At 39.4% G+C, this 17,238-nt stretch overlaps 1 protein-coding gene across 1 annotated transcript in view; it reads right to left on the bottom strand.

Moving 5' to 3' along the window:
• The window catches only part of rps6ka3b (ribosomal protein S6 kinase, polypeptide 3b), a 68,857-nt gene extending 53,318 nt beyond the window's left edge, over nucleotides 1-15,539 (bottom strand). The window contains exons 1-2 of the mRNA XM_041967590.1: nucleotides 15,148-15,539; nucleotides 933-992 (exon numbers count right to left, since the gene is read on the bottom strand). Of these exons, the coding sequence (XP_041823524.1) occupies nucleotides 933-992; nucleotides 15,148-15,210 (123 nt within the window). The 5' untranslated portion in view covers nucleotides 15,211-15,539. The remainder of the gene's footprint in view (nucleotides 1-932; nucleotides 993-15,147) is intronic.
• Nucleotides 15,540-17,238: the final 1,699 nt, after the last annotated feature.

The raw sequence follows: 17,238 nt of genomic DNA, 5'->3' as shown, positions 1-17,238 counted from the left end.
CACAGAGAGGAAGCTGCCTCATTACCTCGATTTAACCTGTGACACACACTGAAACACACACACAGGCTGCACTCCGAGCAGAACGGTGGAACAGTATAACTCACTCATTAACAGCTTTGCAATGTATTCATCCTCACACACACACTTGCAGACACACACGCAGGCGATGTGATGGTAATAATGTTGTCACATCTTGGTTTGTGTGTGTGTGTGTGTGTGTGCGTGGAGCGGACTCTAGAGAATGAGCTAACGAGTGCTCAGCACAGTAGATCTATAAGCCATCTCCCCTGCATTTAAAAATCGATGCATGCAGCTGCTCCGCCTGCCTCCACTGACACACACAAGCAGAGCCGGCACCAGAAATACCCTCAAAGTAGGCTCAAAGTCAGATTCTGCTTTGTTTAAGTGGAAACAGACTCCTGATACGAGACAAATCTTTCTGGCTGTAAAACATGACAGCTAGCTGCCCTTTCACACGATGCAGAAGCTGCACGAGCACGAGGTGAATTACCAGAAACTGAAAATGGAGTTAGATGCAAATCATACTTTAAATAGATCAAATGGGGTCTTAGTATTCGGTGTGATCAGTTTTAGCCACAGCAGAAGAATGTGGGTTCACACAAAAAGAGTGAATAATTATAATATGACATCAGCTTTGAGGAAGATTGTGCTTCATTTTCACATCAGCATTTTCCAACAAGAGCAAGTGTTAGTTTTTTAAATCAGTGAATAAATTATCAAAGAGAAAAAAATCTGCTTTGACTGAATATAACTAGAAGTTTCAAACATACGGGGCTTTCTTTGTCCTCTGCTCTACACAGCTGAAGCAGCTGCCATCAGGACAGACTCGCTGGAGGACAAGCACAGGCCTCTGACTGACCTGAAGCTCATCTCGGACGTGAGCATAAAATAAGGACAGGAAGTGGACTTACAGTGCATATGGACATGGAGTCGTCCTCGCTCACCAAGTCCTCTGTATCCTGATGTGAATCCTGTAATCACACAAACACAGAGGTCATGCATCAACACACACTTGATACACTGCAGTGAGGTGAAATTAGCACCTGCTCCCCGTGTGATCCCGAAATGATGCCACACGTTCACATGAAAAGCATCATGCAGGCAAAACAGCTCACAAAGATGTAAATACAAGATGTACAAGCATATTTAGAAGAAATAAAATCGCTTAGACTTGTGTTATACATGTCTGGAATGAAAGTTTACACAGTTTTTGTTGCTGCTATTGATTGTTTTTCTTTGTTAGTTTTAACTGTTTTATCCAGATTTATCTATTTAATTTTTTTAAGTAAACTGTGATTAATGCACTTATTTATTGTTATTGTTTTATATTTCCTTATTCACAGGTAAAACCAAGTTTCCATTCCCACACACTAACCTGATAGAGGAATACATGTACAGAACCGGTCCAGTGTGTTAACTGATCAGACAGCCGAACCACACAAATACGGTGACGTCTCCTCCATAAAGTTTCCATCACACTCACCACGCTGGTTACAGCACCAGCAAAGTGTGGCACCAGTCCAGCGACATTTCCATACCAGCTTGAGGAGATGAACTCACTGCCTCAATATCAGGAGGAGCAGCCCTTAAAGAAGGGTACTACGTCATTCATACACAAACTAAAGTTTCCTTTTTAGTAGTAGCAGTTTATTCAGCACTGCTTATTACAGCTTTTCCCTCTGAAATGACACTGATGGTCAAATCTGGAGCAGTGTGAGGTTCAGTGTCTTGGCCGCGGATGCTTGGACACGGTCGTGTTGGGGATCCACTAACTGGTTGGAAAACCACCGGTCCAGCTGAACCTTCTGGGGTTTTGCTCTCACAAGCGGGAGGAGCAGAACAAGATTTGACGTCAGTTTTGGTTTCTGCCATTTTTTCGGCAATTTGAGAAAAGGAATGGTTTTACCGTCACTCCATTTTTCTATGTTATGTTTTGTTTTGTTTTTTTTCTGATGCTGCAGCTTATGAGAGAAACGTTTTACAGAAGTTAACCATGTAACTCAGTAATGGTGAAACCCTTGGTGTGCATTCAGTAAGTTATCAGGATTTCTAACATCCAAAAAGGTAAAAATGTGTCTAAACCAGTGGTTCCCAGCCTATTTTCCTCTGGGATCCCCTTCATGCAAATACTACCCCCGTTCCCATCCTGTGCTGGAAACTTAGTTGGTTTTATGCTTTCAAAAGTAAGATTCTCGTCATAAATGATGTATTCCAGCTGAGTCCTGTCCTTCGATAAAGCCAAAGGTAAATTAACATAAAATAGGGACAATGTGTGGACATTCACCCTCTGTGGGCTATAAATGGCTGCTTTTGACTACTTTTAATGTTAAGCTTGTATTTCACCCTTTAACCTGCCTTGTTTGGTATCATTCTTTTCAGCACAATCTCATCTGTGTAAATTTACACTTATTTTTTTCATTTTGACCTCATTTATTTAAGCACTGGACCTAGAATCACACAAAAAACACAAAATCCAAGTGGGAAAAAAGTTGGATTTATTACTGTCAAAACCACAAACATGTCTAACAAACCATTTTTATAACTACGATTGTAAATATAGATGATAACTTATAAAAAAAAATCATGTACAAAATGGCCAAATATCAGTTTTAGATAATCATTTACATTAAAATGCTAAACTATGTACAACTATTTACAAAACTATCAGATGTCACCATGAGATGTCTCATAAAATATCTGTGCTATTTAACAATATCTCATACTTCAAACTTATTTATTTCTCCTTGATTTAACCAGAAAAACACTCAGTGAGATTGCAGGCTGCATTCACTGACACTTGGGTCATAATCTGATTTTCAAGAGTGACCTGGACAGGAAAGGCAGCACAACCACAGCCTCCGACACACACTGACACACACACACACGCTGCACTCTGAGCGCTGAGGCTTGTCTTTATGAAACAATAAATAAACTTGCTATCATACTCTGTCTCGTTTCGCCATCACTCCCACAACTTTCCCCAGCAGCTAAACGACGTGTATGAGTAGATTGCTGCTTGTAGTGCTTGCGAGTTTCTGCTTGCTAGCGCTTTCCTTAGAAAAGCCAGTTTTTACCGTTTCTTTAGCACATGAAACACGACGGTAACATACATGAAAAAGTGTCGTAAATTATTTTTCATAACTTTGGTTTTACTTGGTCGAACAAGACAATTTAAAAACTGGTTTATAGTTTCAGGTCGGCACCGTTGACAGAAGGTGAAAAGGTGAGTATGTGGCTGCGTATTGCAGCCAGGTCATCTTAAATCTGACACGTCATACCAGCGCGTCCGTCATCTCCAGACGGTATCACAAAGGCACAATGACCCCTTGTGCTCTTTTGGTGACTTCATAGTGACTTCAGACCAGAGTCTCGAGTCTGGGACTCGGACTCAAGTCACACTTAAGTTTCACAAAGAGATTTTAGACTCGACTTGGACTCACGATTTGAGATTCGTGAACAATCTTACTTTTAATGACCTTCTCTGTCTGACCTCCTGTCTGCTGTCATTTCCCTAAACGTAACACTGACGTAACACACACACAGTGTAATGTTTGGGTGTTAAAAACTAAATAAAAAGAAACCAATATTAAAGCAGCAAACTGGAACGTCTGTGCTTTAAAAATCCAGGACGCTGGATCCACCTTCATCCACCTTAAAACACCTGGAGAGGTTGGTCACTGTAATATGAGGCTAATGTTAGCATGTATGCTAGCAACAGCTTAGAGACAGCGATGTAAACGTTAGCTTATGTTACTACTGTACCATCAGACGGTGTTCAGAAGAAGAACAACACATTTACTGTTTCCATAAACTGCTGACTTTGCCATGATCACGTTAAACTGGGATCAAACAACGCAGTTTTACTGGTCTGTTTATTAGAAACGTAGGAAAGTAAGGAGTACTTACTGTACCTGCAAGTATTGGATCGAAATCAATTAAAATATTGAGATTTTTATTCCATTTTAAAAGTTTGATGTTAATATTATCTGTACTCATCTCGCACCGTTATTTCAATCCCTTTTTAAAAAATAAATATTAAGATTCTTCTGATGCACTAGTGCAGGAATCACTAACTGTGGACCTGTAGAGTCACTGTCCTGCAGACATATTTTACATGTTTACTTGCTGCAATACACCTGAGTCAAATTATTCCTCCGTCATTAAGAGGCTTGTGCAGAACAAGCTGTCCTGTGGTTTAGGTGTTGCAACGTCTAAAATTCGGTTTTCCAAATTCAGTAAAGCACATAAATTGTCAGAGCATTTGTTAGTTAAAGCTAAAATAGATAAAGGGTGAGTACAGATTTTTAATTCCTTGGATATTATAATGCATCGTAAGCAGACCAGGTGGCAAGCGCTGCCTGGGAAATTACTCATTACAACTAAAAGTGACTTGAGACTTGACATGGACTTGAACTTGGAGTCAAAGACTTGCAAAAATGGACTTGTGAACATCTCTGCTTCAGACACTAAAATATTTCCTCTCAGACAGAAAGCCTGAAAAAGTGGAACACTTCAGTTATTTGTGATGGAGGGATTAACCACAGTTTAAAATCAGACGAAAAAAAGAAACAGGAAAAGATAAATAAAGCTCCCAGGTGGTTTCAGTATGATATTAATCAGCAGGGCCTCCAAATTTAGGCAGCTTCTACCTCATCTGTTCAACCAAAAGCAAAAACAGATATAAATTTGCATTACGTAAGGCCGATCAGCAGCCTGTCTGCTTCCCTGCAGGAACAGCTGTGATTTAGACACTGATAGCACCGATACTACAGCGTGACAAAAACAATAACAGCAATAAAAGCAATTACGGTGATTATTTACTTTGCCTGTAAGTGCAGCCCCAGAACCAACTATAATCTGCTCAGCAGGGAGATGGACAGATAGGGCGGGGAGAGGAGAAAGGGTGAACACAGAGGAGGTATGGACAGACAACAGCGAGCGAAGGATTAGAATGAGAAAGAGGATAAAACATGTTCCAAAAAGGGTGATGCAAAATAAAGATCCAGAGAGGTTTTATTATTTTATGGTTTGGAATTCTGTTTTTTACCATTTTAGCAAATGTTTGTCTTAAAAGTTTGCAGAATTTGTTATTAACAGTTTTCATATTCAAAGTACTCAAATGTCAGAAGCTGTAAAGAGCAATTTCCTCTGATTTCAAATAGGATGCGTCAAAAAATTGTTTTTGACTCGTGTTGCAGAGAAACATGACACAAATTGTTTTTCACACCTCTGTAGGTGCATTTGAACAACAGATTATTATTTTTATTTTATTTATTTTTTGTGGTTCGGATAACAGCTGTAACATAACTGTACAAGGACCGGCCAAAACAATGTGACTTATGTTTTAATTCATGAGTAAAACATCATCCCAAAACACTGATAGATTAATTAAATCAGTGATTTTAACAATTAATTAACTAAACAGAGGAATATGGGTTTATTTAGTCTGATAAATTCTGTTTCCCAACTCTCAGATGAAACTTTCTGGTCCAAAAGCATCATGAAGTAGATTTATGGTGATTGGTCCATGCGACATTTATCTGCATGGTCTGATCAGGCCACTAATCATCAATACAGAAATATGTGACAGTTACTTCCAGCCTTTATAAGGTCTTTCAAACAGGAAGAGGTCTTTCATAGTTTATGTAACTATTGGAGGAAGTCCTCCTTCTTCTATTTGTGTCCACAGCAGGAACTGTTTCAGATTATAGTTTTAGTACTCAGTTTACAGAGTCCTCCTTAACGCCTACTTCAGAGCAGGAGCTTTCCAGGCATGAGGAGAACTACAAGCCACAGAGACAACCATTCTTAAAATGAGCCTCAACTAAGAAGACATGAAGAACTTATTATCCTAGTTCTCATATTTGAACTACACCATATGTCATTACTGTACGTGCACAATACAGGTTCAATGATGATGCAAAATATTCATTCATTCACTTTCTACACCACTTATTCCAATTCAGCATGGTGGGGAAGCCGGAGCATTTCCTGTCAATTACCATGTGAGAGGGAGGGTTCACCCGGGACAGGTCGCCAGTCCATCGTAGGGACAAGAGACTTTGGAGTGACCAGTAAACACATACGTGGGGAGAACATGCATAAAGTGGCCCCTGTCCTAACTCCACCCCCGCCGATGCTCAAACCAGTGACCTTTTGCTGTGAGGCAGCAGTGCTAGCCACCACACCACTGATGTAAAATATGTTACAGCTTCTACCAGCCCTCAGGAAAGTTATCGATCCACTCCAACATCATGCTGCTTTTAGTCGTAGTTTCCAGCTGAAAGCCGACACGGAGCATAAAACAAGCTTTGACAGCCTTCTCAGATAAATGAAGGAACAAGGACGGCTTCCTAAAAAGACCCTGGCTGTGACCACGTCTCCCGACTTACTGTTTTCTGTTTGGTTTTCTTGTTCTGTTTTTTTTTTTTTTTGTTTTGTTTTTAATAAAAAAAAGGGAATGAAAATTGTGGTAATTCCATCATTTTAACCAGGGGTTGTACCTTTAAACGCCCTTTGAGCTAATCTGTCCACACAGGACAGATTAGCTCAAATATCACAGGAACTTTCCAAGAGAGCAGGAACCTTTTAAGGGAAACTTAAAAACCTGCATGAGCATGAGGCTATTGTGCTTCCAGTTTATGGATGGAGCAGTTTGGTTTCTGGTGAAGCCCAGAGGTTTATTTCTACAATGGAGGACACTTATGGTGCATCAGTGGACTAAGTTTTAGAAGCACCACATTTTTACTGGTGGGAAAATTCCCAGAAAAATTAACATGAAGTAAATTCACTTTCTTTTCATTACATCAACATGCAAAAGAAATCTGAATTTAAATGCTGTGAGACTGAGACTCCATTTTTCTTCAGATAATAGCATTAACCTGCAACTCTTACTTTATTTCATTTCCACATGGCTTTAAAAAGCATGCTAGCCCCATGAGGCTGGCACCACTGCCATCTGATAACATTATTAACAAAATACGCAGAGCTCGAAGGCGAAGGTGGAAGGGATGCTGCTGTGTGGGCTCTTCTTTCCTGAAGGTTTTTTTTTCCACCCCTACCGTGGGTGATTTTTCAAATCTCTATTGAAGCAAAACACATGGTGCTTGTACTTTAAACTACAGCTTATACCCGAGTCTGTACAAGTTGTCTACAACTAATTTAAATCGATTCCTCTGAGTTGAATTTTTATATTAAATTTTACAAAAATGAATAATTGAAAAGGACCAGTATTAAATCACAGAAAACTGCACAGCCCGTGTGGCTTTCAGAGCAACGCTGGTTAAACGGTGACCAGGACCGAAGTTCAGGCGCCTCCAGCTGCTTCGATCACCATAAATGCAGACATTATAAAAGATGAGCAGCAGGTTTACTGTGAATAATACATCCAGTAACTCTAAATTCTGCTTTTATAAAATGTGTTTTTCCTGGACTTGAGAGGAGCAAGAAAGACTGCTGCTTGACTGGAGTTATGTTAGCAGGTCTGAAGAGCTTCTGTGTGATGGAAAACAAGACAGAAAGCAACTTCACCGCCTATAAAGATGTTATCATATGTAAAAGACTAAAGAAAGCTGCACTGTCGTGTCACTGAGGCCAAGCAGAGTCTTTAAATCACGTCTCAGGGTGCAATAAATGTCCCAACTCTCATGTGAGCTGAGACTTACCAGCATGTCACACCAGATAATAAAACAACGTCCATTTTACTGAAGAATCTCAGATGCAGAGCTGTGGAAGAAACAAAGAAACCGGCTGAGCGTCAACTCTACCTTGGACAAGGAAACGTCACTATTCCAGAACATGCTCCACCCTCTGGACTGCATCCTTGTGGATTCCCTCTGCGGCAAACACACCTCGAAGATTTAAAATCTACTGGCTTAAATTTTTAAGCCAATGTTAGAATTTTATTCAAAGATATCGTCATTCGAGCTCTCAGACCTTTGGTGACGGAGTCAAACTGAAGGCTGATGGTGAACAAAATACTTTCTCTACCTAAACGTAACCAGACCTGTCTAACATGATTGTTGGCGTGATACTGTACCTAAGAATTCAGACACCAGCCAAATTTAATGAACCTTTCGTGTGAATCCAGAAAAAAGTAGGATAATACTCAGAGGTGTCAACGTGAGCAGGGTTTAATCTCATTTAAAAAATCTACTTTTTTACAAATAAAGCAGAGATATAGCGAGTAAGAAAGTCTAAAAATGACTAAGACATCAGAGGTGATGGGTATATCGCTCTGAGGGGTATTTTACTTCAAATTTATTATATAAATAAACCGTTTTAACGTGTCACACTTCGCTCCGGGAAACAAAACCCACCAGTTGATTAACAGAAATCAGAAGCATTTAGATGATCTATTCATCATTTGTGTGATTTTTTAGCAGAAGTTGCTCTGGTTTTAATTTTCCCAATGAGAGGATTTGCTCATTTCTTTTGTTATATCAAATACGGTAAAAAACTGAAGTAATCTCATTAGAGTACAACAGCACTCGTGCAAGATTACTTTTATGCCAAATAAATCATAATCACATCATTTTATATGAATAAGAAGAGAATTTAACCTTATGAACAAACACAAACAGAACAGGATATGAAACTCACTGAAGCGACATGCAAGCAAAAGTCCCAGATTTCCAGTTATCCCAGCAACACGGTTCTAAACCCCCCCCCCATTTTTCCGATGGCAGGCTGTGTGTTTCAGCATGTCTGCACCATGGATCCAAACGAAAACGCTTCAGACTTGGCTTGTGTGAATGACACCAGTAGTTATGTGTTTTTTTTTCCTGTGTAATAAACTCTGTAAACATTTAATATGATAAGATGTGATTCAAGAACACATGAATCAGGCTGGTGTGGTCAGAGCTCTCAGGCTATTATTGCATTCTCCCTCATCTCATAATAACTGCAGATCTACCCTGATAAAGAGAAAGAGGTGGAGTGGAGTCAATCCTCACCTTTAAAATGATTAGCTCGAACAGAAGTTTGAAATTAATGGGAAGAAAAGAGGTAGAATGCAGAGTCCTTACAGCAAAGCATGGAGGTGGGAGGGTGATGATATGGAGTTAGGGAGATAAAAGTTACGGACGGATTCAATAATGCCAGAAAAAAAAATATACCAACGAAACACTCGCTGACAAAGTCACACTTGGTCTGCTCCTTAACAACAAAAGAGCACGCTGCCAAAAATCCATCAAAAGTTTCCAAAAAGGAACCAAGAGAAACATAAAACTTGGTCAAGAATGTCGTCCAACTTGAATTTAATAGAAGTCAAGCATGTCGAGTTTTCTATTTTTAAAGGTTAAGTTCTGTAAAAAAAAAGCACCATTCAAGCAGAAAGTAACTGACAGAAATCATCCCAGAAGAATGTTGGGAATGTTTCTCTGGAAATTTGTGCAATCGTTGTCTTCTCCTTCATGCCCAACTAAATTTACCCTCCCGCCCCAAACATGGCATGTTTAGAAAACACAAGACATGTAATTGACTCCTATTATTCAGTAGCACAGCTTTCTGTACTCATTAAAGCAAATCCTCAACTTTTCAGCGTTAGCTGCAGCCCTGCAGGATCTCAAATTATTTTTCACATTTTCAAGCATAAACTTATTACGAACTGGATATATTTCAGCACTGTGCTGCTAATTGGATAAAATTATCAGCATGTATCACATTGGACCTTCAGGGGAGGAAAACTGGCACTTTTCATTACATTTCTCTGCAAACAGACAATTACCAGCAGCCCAGTTCAGCCCAGCTGACGTTTGCAGCTCCGTGGCTGCAGCCACGTTTATCTGCACACATCTTTTGTTTACTCCCTAATTCAAAGGTAACATCTACTCAACTTCACCTCTCTGTGCTTTGAGTGTCTGAGACTTATTGACTTAGATAAAAAATATGTCTAGCTGTAACCGTGACGTTAAAGGTAGAGTTTCTTGAGCGGAGCTTCAGCAGCACGTTCTTGCAGGGCTGATAGTGAGGTGAAAGGAGGCCAAGAGGGAACTAGTACAAACAAGTACGGACTTGTTAAGAGGCCAGGCAGAAAGGGAGAAGCTGGTTGCTGTGAATCAGTGTTTCGTGTTCGAATCTCAAACTGCCTGCAGAATGACACACATCTCTCCATGCAGCCCTTGTGACACCGCATACAGGAAGTGGACGCACGCACACAGACGTAAGCTCTTCCTGAATCATGCATTCAGCAGCACCGCCTTCTGATCTTTATCAAGATTCACAAACTTGTACGAACAGAAATAGGAAATAAAAAACACTCACATAGGAGCTGTTTTTGTTTCAAAGTTGAATCTTAGTTTTGATACAAAAGCGTTTTTTAGAACAATCCCATCCTCTCGCTTTGCAGCTTTTCATTCATTCTTCACAGGAAAACCAAATAAGAAATGAAAGAAATGCAAGTTACAAACTAAACAGAAGAGTCATTCATTCATTATCTGTACCGCTTTGTCCATTACGGGTTGCGGGGAAGCTGGAGCCCATCCCAGCATTTTAACAGGTGAGAGGCAGGTACACCTGGACAGGTCCATCACAGGGCCAACACACACAGGGACAAGCCATCACTCACACTCACTCCTTCAGAGCAACCAATTAACCTAACATCATGTCTTTAAGACAGCGGGAGGAAGCCGGAGAGAACCCACGCATACACGAGGAGAACATGCAAACAGAAAGCCCAAGTCCGGTCCTCAAGATCTACTCCTGCAACTTTTAGATGCAGCCCTTCTCCATTACAGCTGAATCAAATGACTCGTTACCAGGCCTCTTCATAGATGAGCACCATGTGGATGAAGGGATTCAGCCTTTGGATACAGGTGTTTTGAAGAAGGGATGCATCTAAACATTGCAGGATAGCAGATCTTGAGGACCGGACTTGGGCTCCTCTGTTCTAGGTGAACAGTTCAGCGAGTTTTTTTCTCCATTTTTACTCACACGGTTTCAGTGTAACTCATGAATTAAGTATAACCTTTAAAATCCATGTCCACCAAAGGCAGCATAAAGAACTCGCCCCTCCCCACTTTGCTTTTTAAGGCAAAACTACAAAAGTGTATAAAACTCTTCCTGATGTTTTTTTTCATATTTACTGTTTCAGGGTTTTGTGGATGCAGAAATGAAATCATTAACACGAATGCTAAACAACATGAGTCAGGATGCTCCTCATGCTGCACGCAGCTTACATGCATGCACTGAACGCCGTCATCATGAAGCTGCAGCACCACTACAGCGCTGCAAGCATTACCTGCTACCGCAGTCACAGCGAGCCTTGTGTGTCCCAAGCATATCCAGAATAATCTTACAGATGTCATTTCTGTTGTAGCAGCTGGTTCCACGTGACATGTTTGGCTTTACGGCAATGTTTCTCAAATGGGAGTACACATACCTCTTGGGATACTTGGAGACACTCCAGGATTTACTCTATAGATACGTGGCTGTACATTGTTATGTAAAACTGGTATCCATCTTTGTTTCTCTCATATTTCTCTTGTATGGGATGCTACTGCTTCTTATTATAGGTAATATGAAATACACATTATAATTAGTTTATTTGATAAGGACACTTTATTTGATATGGACTGCATGAACATCTATAAAAACAGATGTAAACATGGTGGATCATAGCTAACAAGCTAATTTGCATCTGTAACAGCAGTGTGTTTATCCCTGTTATGTTATTTATCAGAGACTGAATAAGTTCTAACCTTGTTTTTTGAGGAGTGTTAAGCTAAGAAAACAACATCCTCTTACATACCACAATTCAGCTACGAAACCATTGCAACATTTCTCTAGAAGTTTGCAACAAGTCTTCTGTAGCCGAGAGCCTTATTAGTGATTCCTGCGCCAATACTTCTCCATGCCGCTGTTACATGATTATTTACTTTTTTTAAAAATATGATTTAGCATCACTATAATGTCCCTGCAGTCGGCAATAAATTGCAGATGACTATGCTCATTTTATTGCTCCACATACTGGTTTTATTGCCCCAGTTTTCCATCTGAGTTCTTTCTAAGGCTGTCACTTTATTAAAATTCTAGATAATGATTAACTGTCATAAAATTACATGCAATTAAATTTGAATCATCACTCTGCTCCCTGTGCTTAATGATTTACTTGTTTATTATGAGGGTGATGTCAACAGCAGGTATTTATTGGAAATAAACAGAAGAACATTTATAAACCAGGCAGAATTAGCATATGTGCAACAAGTTAAAGGGAAGTAAACTCTATTATTTCTGTTTGTTTTATCAAGCCGTTCACTCAGGCTAATAAAGAGGATTATAGAGAAATTTATCATGATTTTGCACTTCACCCATAGTTTTGACTGGTTTGGTGCTTTTTTTAAGCTGAATTTGAGCCGGGAAAGAAGTGAGACATTCCTGCAGAGATGTGAAGAAACATTAACGTTACAGCATGTTGTTTCCTCTTAACGCGACTTCCACACAGTTTTACTGATACTTCTAAGTGCTTTTTAATCTGATTTTGTGCTTCCTCTGCAGCTCACAAGTGTGCTGATTATTACATGCACCTGTGTGCTTTTACAGATCATCACATTTTCAACTTCTCCGATTGGAGAAACGAGGTAGAAACGTACAGTTGTTTACAGAACCCTGCTTGTTTAAGTACTTTAATAGTTTTAAAGGGCACTTTAGTATGTTTTTTAATCTGTCTTTGGGTAACTATAATGACCTTATAGGAGCTTAAAGGATAGCAGCAGCTGTCACTAATTATTGGCTGACATTTCTATCCTTCAGGACATTTTGAACCTCTCATTTCAGCATCAAAATGTGGCAAATATTTGCCAGCAGGTGCGGTTCGGGGTATTTATGTGGCCAGTAACTCTAATAATTTATATATACAGTGAATAGCAATGTGCTTAGAGTGATCTCATGAGACTTAGTGGTTCTCTCCATACACATCTGTGTTAAAAGAAAGTCTTTGTGGATGCTTCATGGGTAGCTGCTGCTATCAGTAATGGTCTCATTTTAGTCTTGAAGTGTGTGCTGACTCTTAAATGCCTAATTAAGCTTCAGTTTCTGACCACTTTCTTTAGGCTTTGCAGAATATTTGCTGGATACAGCTCGTGGTTTTCAATTTTGTACTTTGATGTTTCCAGCTAAAAACTTCGAATCCTGAAGAGACGTTAGCATATTTCTAGTGCTTTACAGTATTTCTGTGTCTTGTGGTGTTAATTTCATAGTTTTGGTGTAAACTATTAAACTATTTTAGTAGAGGGTTGTTACCAAACTTGACTTTCATTTAAAGATTGTCTTTGCAAATTAACAGCTTTTATTTTTAACTCCTTGTTTCTGACCATTTTCAGAAGACGGTGTTTGTTGTTTGTTAACTCAGCTTGACACGGAGCATAACACAAGGGATGAACCAGTGTTACGTAACAGCCAAGGAACCAATTCTAAATAGTGTCTTTAGGCTCTTTGTTACCTGCTGGCTTTCACTAGGATGCATCATTTGCTCCCATTTCTTTACTTCAATCTATGAAAACTGCCTGAGATTACGCAGTTTGACAGACAGAAAATATGATTTTTGCACCAACAAGGTAACATCCAAAGAGCTGTTAGCTGGAAACTTAAAAAAAACCTCTTAAATAGGGCTGGGCGATATGAACCAAATCTTATATCTCGATATTTTTTACCTGAATTACGATATACGATATAAATCGAAATTTTTTTTTTCTTCAAGTAACCAAAGAGACACTTCTAATTTGCAGCCTTTAGTGCTAAATGCACTTTTATTAAGGACTTGCAGAACATGTGCATTAAAACAGCTGACTGAAATTATAGTAGCTTTACATTAAATTAAATTCTTCTAAAACAAAATGAATGAAGAATACTTTTCAATGACCATAACAAAAATACAGCTGTGCAAAAAGCAAAAGAAAAGATGTTTCTTACTCAAAACAAGCTCTCGATAGAAACGATATTCCCTTCTTCTATATTGCGCCTGATTAAGTCTCGATATATTTGAAAATCTCGATATATTGCCCAGCCCTACTCTTAAAACATTTGAGGAAACTGGGGAATGGGGGTAAAAGAGGTGTCTGAAAGTAATGTCCTGAAGAAAAGACCAGACCCGGGACCTGACAGATGCATCTGGACCTGATCAGAAATGGTCTCCATGTCCAGAAAGTATTCTTAAGAAAGAGAAACGGGGTGAAAAGGCTCAAATATGCCAAATGACACAAGAAGAGGATTGAAAATCAGTGACAACTGGTCTGATGGAGGGATGAATCCTCCCCAGACTGGGATCATCCAAACAGAGAACAGAATAAAATGCTGAAACCATCCAAAGAAGAGCTTTGAAAAGTCCTTCAAGAAGTCTGGAGAACTATCACCAAAGACTGCTTAAGGAAATGGCAAGAAAGCTCATCGAAGCGAGTTCAGACTGTGTTAAAAGAAAAGGTTTTAACACCAAATACTGACTTTCAAACTTGTCCGCATTGTGTAACGTGTTTTTCTCTCATATGCTGTATTTTCATTCATGTTTGAACAAATCGCTGCACTGTTCTTGGTACCAGCTGCAAAACTAGCAGGAAGCTGAACAGCTTCCCTCCCCAGGCTGATCCTACATAAAGAAGAGACGCCTCGGGACTTCAGCACAGTTTTGTTTTACATTTCAGCCTAATTTAGTGTTCCTGCAGGAGTTTTCTTGTGTCAGCATCAAAATTCAGTTAGCAGCCAATGATGTAATTAATTCTACATTTCTATACTTTGACTTCTCCAAACTCTTGTTTTAGGACTGAAACCTTCCTGCATCATTACTAAAGAGATTTCAACACATATCTTTGGACCATATAATTACATTAAAATACTTTATGTGAGTTCTAGTATAAATTTAATACTTCTACAGCTATTTTACCTCATTTCTATACGCTCAGAGTTATTTCCAAATACTTAATGTGCTCACATTTTGGAGCTTTAGGAGGGTCGGCTGCTGTAAAAAGTCATCTAACAGTTAGTTTTCATGCTTTCCGCAGCAAACTGCATCCTGCATGGTGCGTTATTTCCCTACATCTTCCTCTGGAGAGATGGCAGCCCTCTCCAGACAAGCTCAAAGTCACTCAGCTCATATTAGCACAAAGTCTGTGTTTGGGGTTCATGTGGATGTCTCACCTCTCCAGCCGTACCCCCCACTGGCATCTTCTGCCAGGGATCTGCCAGCTGAGCCAGAGGCATCTTCCACTTTTCTTCTTCTTTCTTTTATTCCTCTTTTCCGTTTTCGTCCCTCCTTCCGTCGACACTTTCAGACTAGCCGGCTTCTCGCTTTCCCACTCACTTCCCCTCCTTATGGTAATCTTCAGAAATGTTTTAAACCAGCAGTCCCGTTTCTGTGTCGGCTGGAACCGAACCAGCCGAGCCGAACTGAGCCGAGTTAATTCCGGATCTGCTGTGGCGCTGGGACCGCCCCTTCCTCTGAGGAGACGAACATGAGAAAAACCAGCGAGCAGGACGCCCTTTCTCGGAAACTGATCGACTTCACTAATCTGACTCTGATTCCCTCCACCTCTCTCTCTCCCTCACTTCCGTTGTTTCCCAATATGGCGGCCGGTGTCGGCTTACCTGTCCGTCAGACCGCTGCGTCACGGGTGCGTCACACCACGAGGCGGCATCCTGAGGTAACACGTTTAGCCAACACGTATCTGCTGCAGAGCTTTGGATTTTATGACTCATGATTAGTTGTCCTCTTAAATTTTAGCCACAGTTTTGGGAAATTATAATATGCAGGAATTAATTTACTAATTATAAACAAACTTATTAATAAGTCTGGAACTATTTACACTGACGTGGCTGTAAATGCGCTGTTTAAACAAGTGAAGTGTGACATTTTAAATGCTTATTGCGCAAACTTAACGACCACAAAACCCAAATGACAAACACATAAGAAACGTCAAGTCATCAGCCGTGAGTCTTACATTGCTAAAGTGTCTTTTTTAAAAAGCATCAAATGATCAGATACAGATGAAAAATCATCCTTTACATCATCCAGGAAGTAATCCAAGACCATCTCAAAATTAAAATATGATCTAAAACAGACACAAAAAAACACCAAAGAACTGCAAAACAATCACACAGAAACCTAAATGAATACTACGAGACTAGAATAACTTTACAAACATAACAGCAAAGATATTAAAAGTAACATAAACAACCACAAACCAATTTAAAATGATCTAAAAGATGAAAATAACACAAAGGAAACACAAAATGATGTAAGAGAGATATCACAGAGATGCAGAATGACTTGAGACAACACATGAACGCAAAAAGATAAATTAGCAGAAAGACCCAAACCAACCACAGAAATGCAAAACAAACCACAAATTAAAGATATTTTACTCAACAGGCAAAACAATCACATTATGGCATCAAAGAGATGAGAAAACACCATCAAAGAATAACAAAACTATCTCAGAACGATGCAGGAAACAGATAAAAAACTAAAGCCAAGAGATGCAAAGCATCTAAAAACAGAGGGAATGTAAGCAGCTACCAAATAACTTTAAAGAGATGTTATCAATCAGAAGATGCATAAAATGACCACTGCCGTGAAAATGAGCCCAAAGAAATGCAAGATAATGGAAAAGAGACTCAAAAAGATTAAAAAAAGTTAAAAGACACACAAACCACAGGGTGACACACAGATTCACAAATACTGATAAGATGCAGAACAGCCACAAAGACAAAATGCTTAGAAAAACATCAGGAAGTGACCTCAAATAACCAAATAAATACCAAAGAATCGCAACTTAAAACCACACAGGACAAGAAAAAAGAAAGAAAACAAGAAAAACACACACCCGACATATTTTAATAAAGATAACTAGTAATGTTTTAAGATGCTGAAACATAAACGAACAATAAACCGTTTTTGAAAACTGCTCATTTAAAGCTCTGTTCATGTAATAACACAACTGTTTGTTAAAAAAAAAAAACTGTCAAAAGAAGTGAATTATTCTACAAAAACCCTCTGAAACGTCCTGACATGCAGAGGCTGAAGCTTCCCCAGAGCACCAGCCTGGGCCCTTTTCTGGGTTTCATCGCTCTCTCTCAGGAAGCCATTAATGCCCCAAAATCATTTTTCTAATTTTCCTTAAAAAGTTTTGGAAATAACGTTTAATCCCTGGTAGAGGAACATAAACAGTTATTATTCCAGGTGTTTTCCACCAGATTCTTGTTGAATGGAAGTTATTTCTTTACTTTGTG

Source organism: Melanotaenia boesemani, chromosome 18 (assembly GCF_017639745.1).
Source record: "Melanotaenia boesemani isolate fMelBoe1 chromosome 18, fMelBoe1.pri, whole genome shotgun sequence".
In the NCBI taxonomy this organism is placed as follows: Eukaryota; Metazoa; Chordata; class Actinopteri; order Atheriniformes; family Melanotaeniidae; genus Melanotaenia; species Melanotaenia boesemani.
The sequence above is the reverse complement of the archived record's forward strand: the minus strand, read 5'-3'. Positions and strand labels throughout refer to the sequence as shown.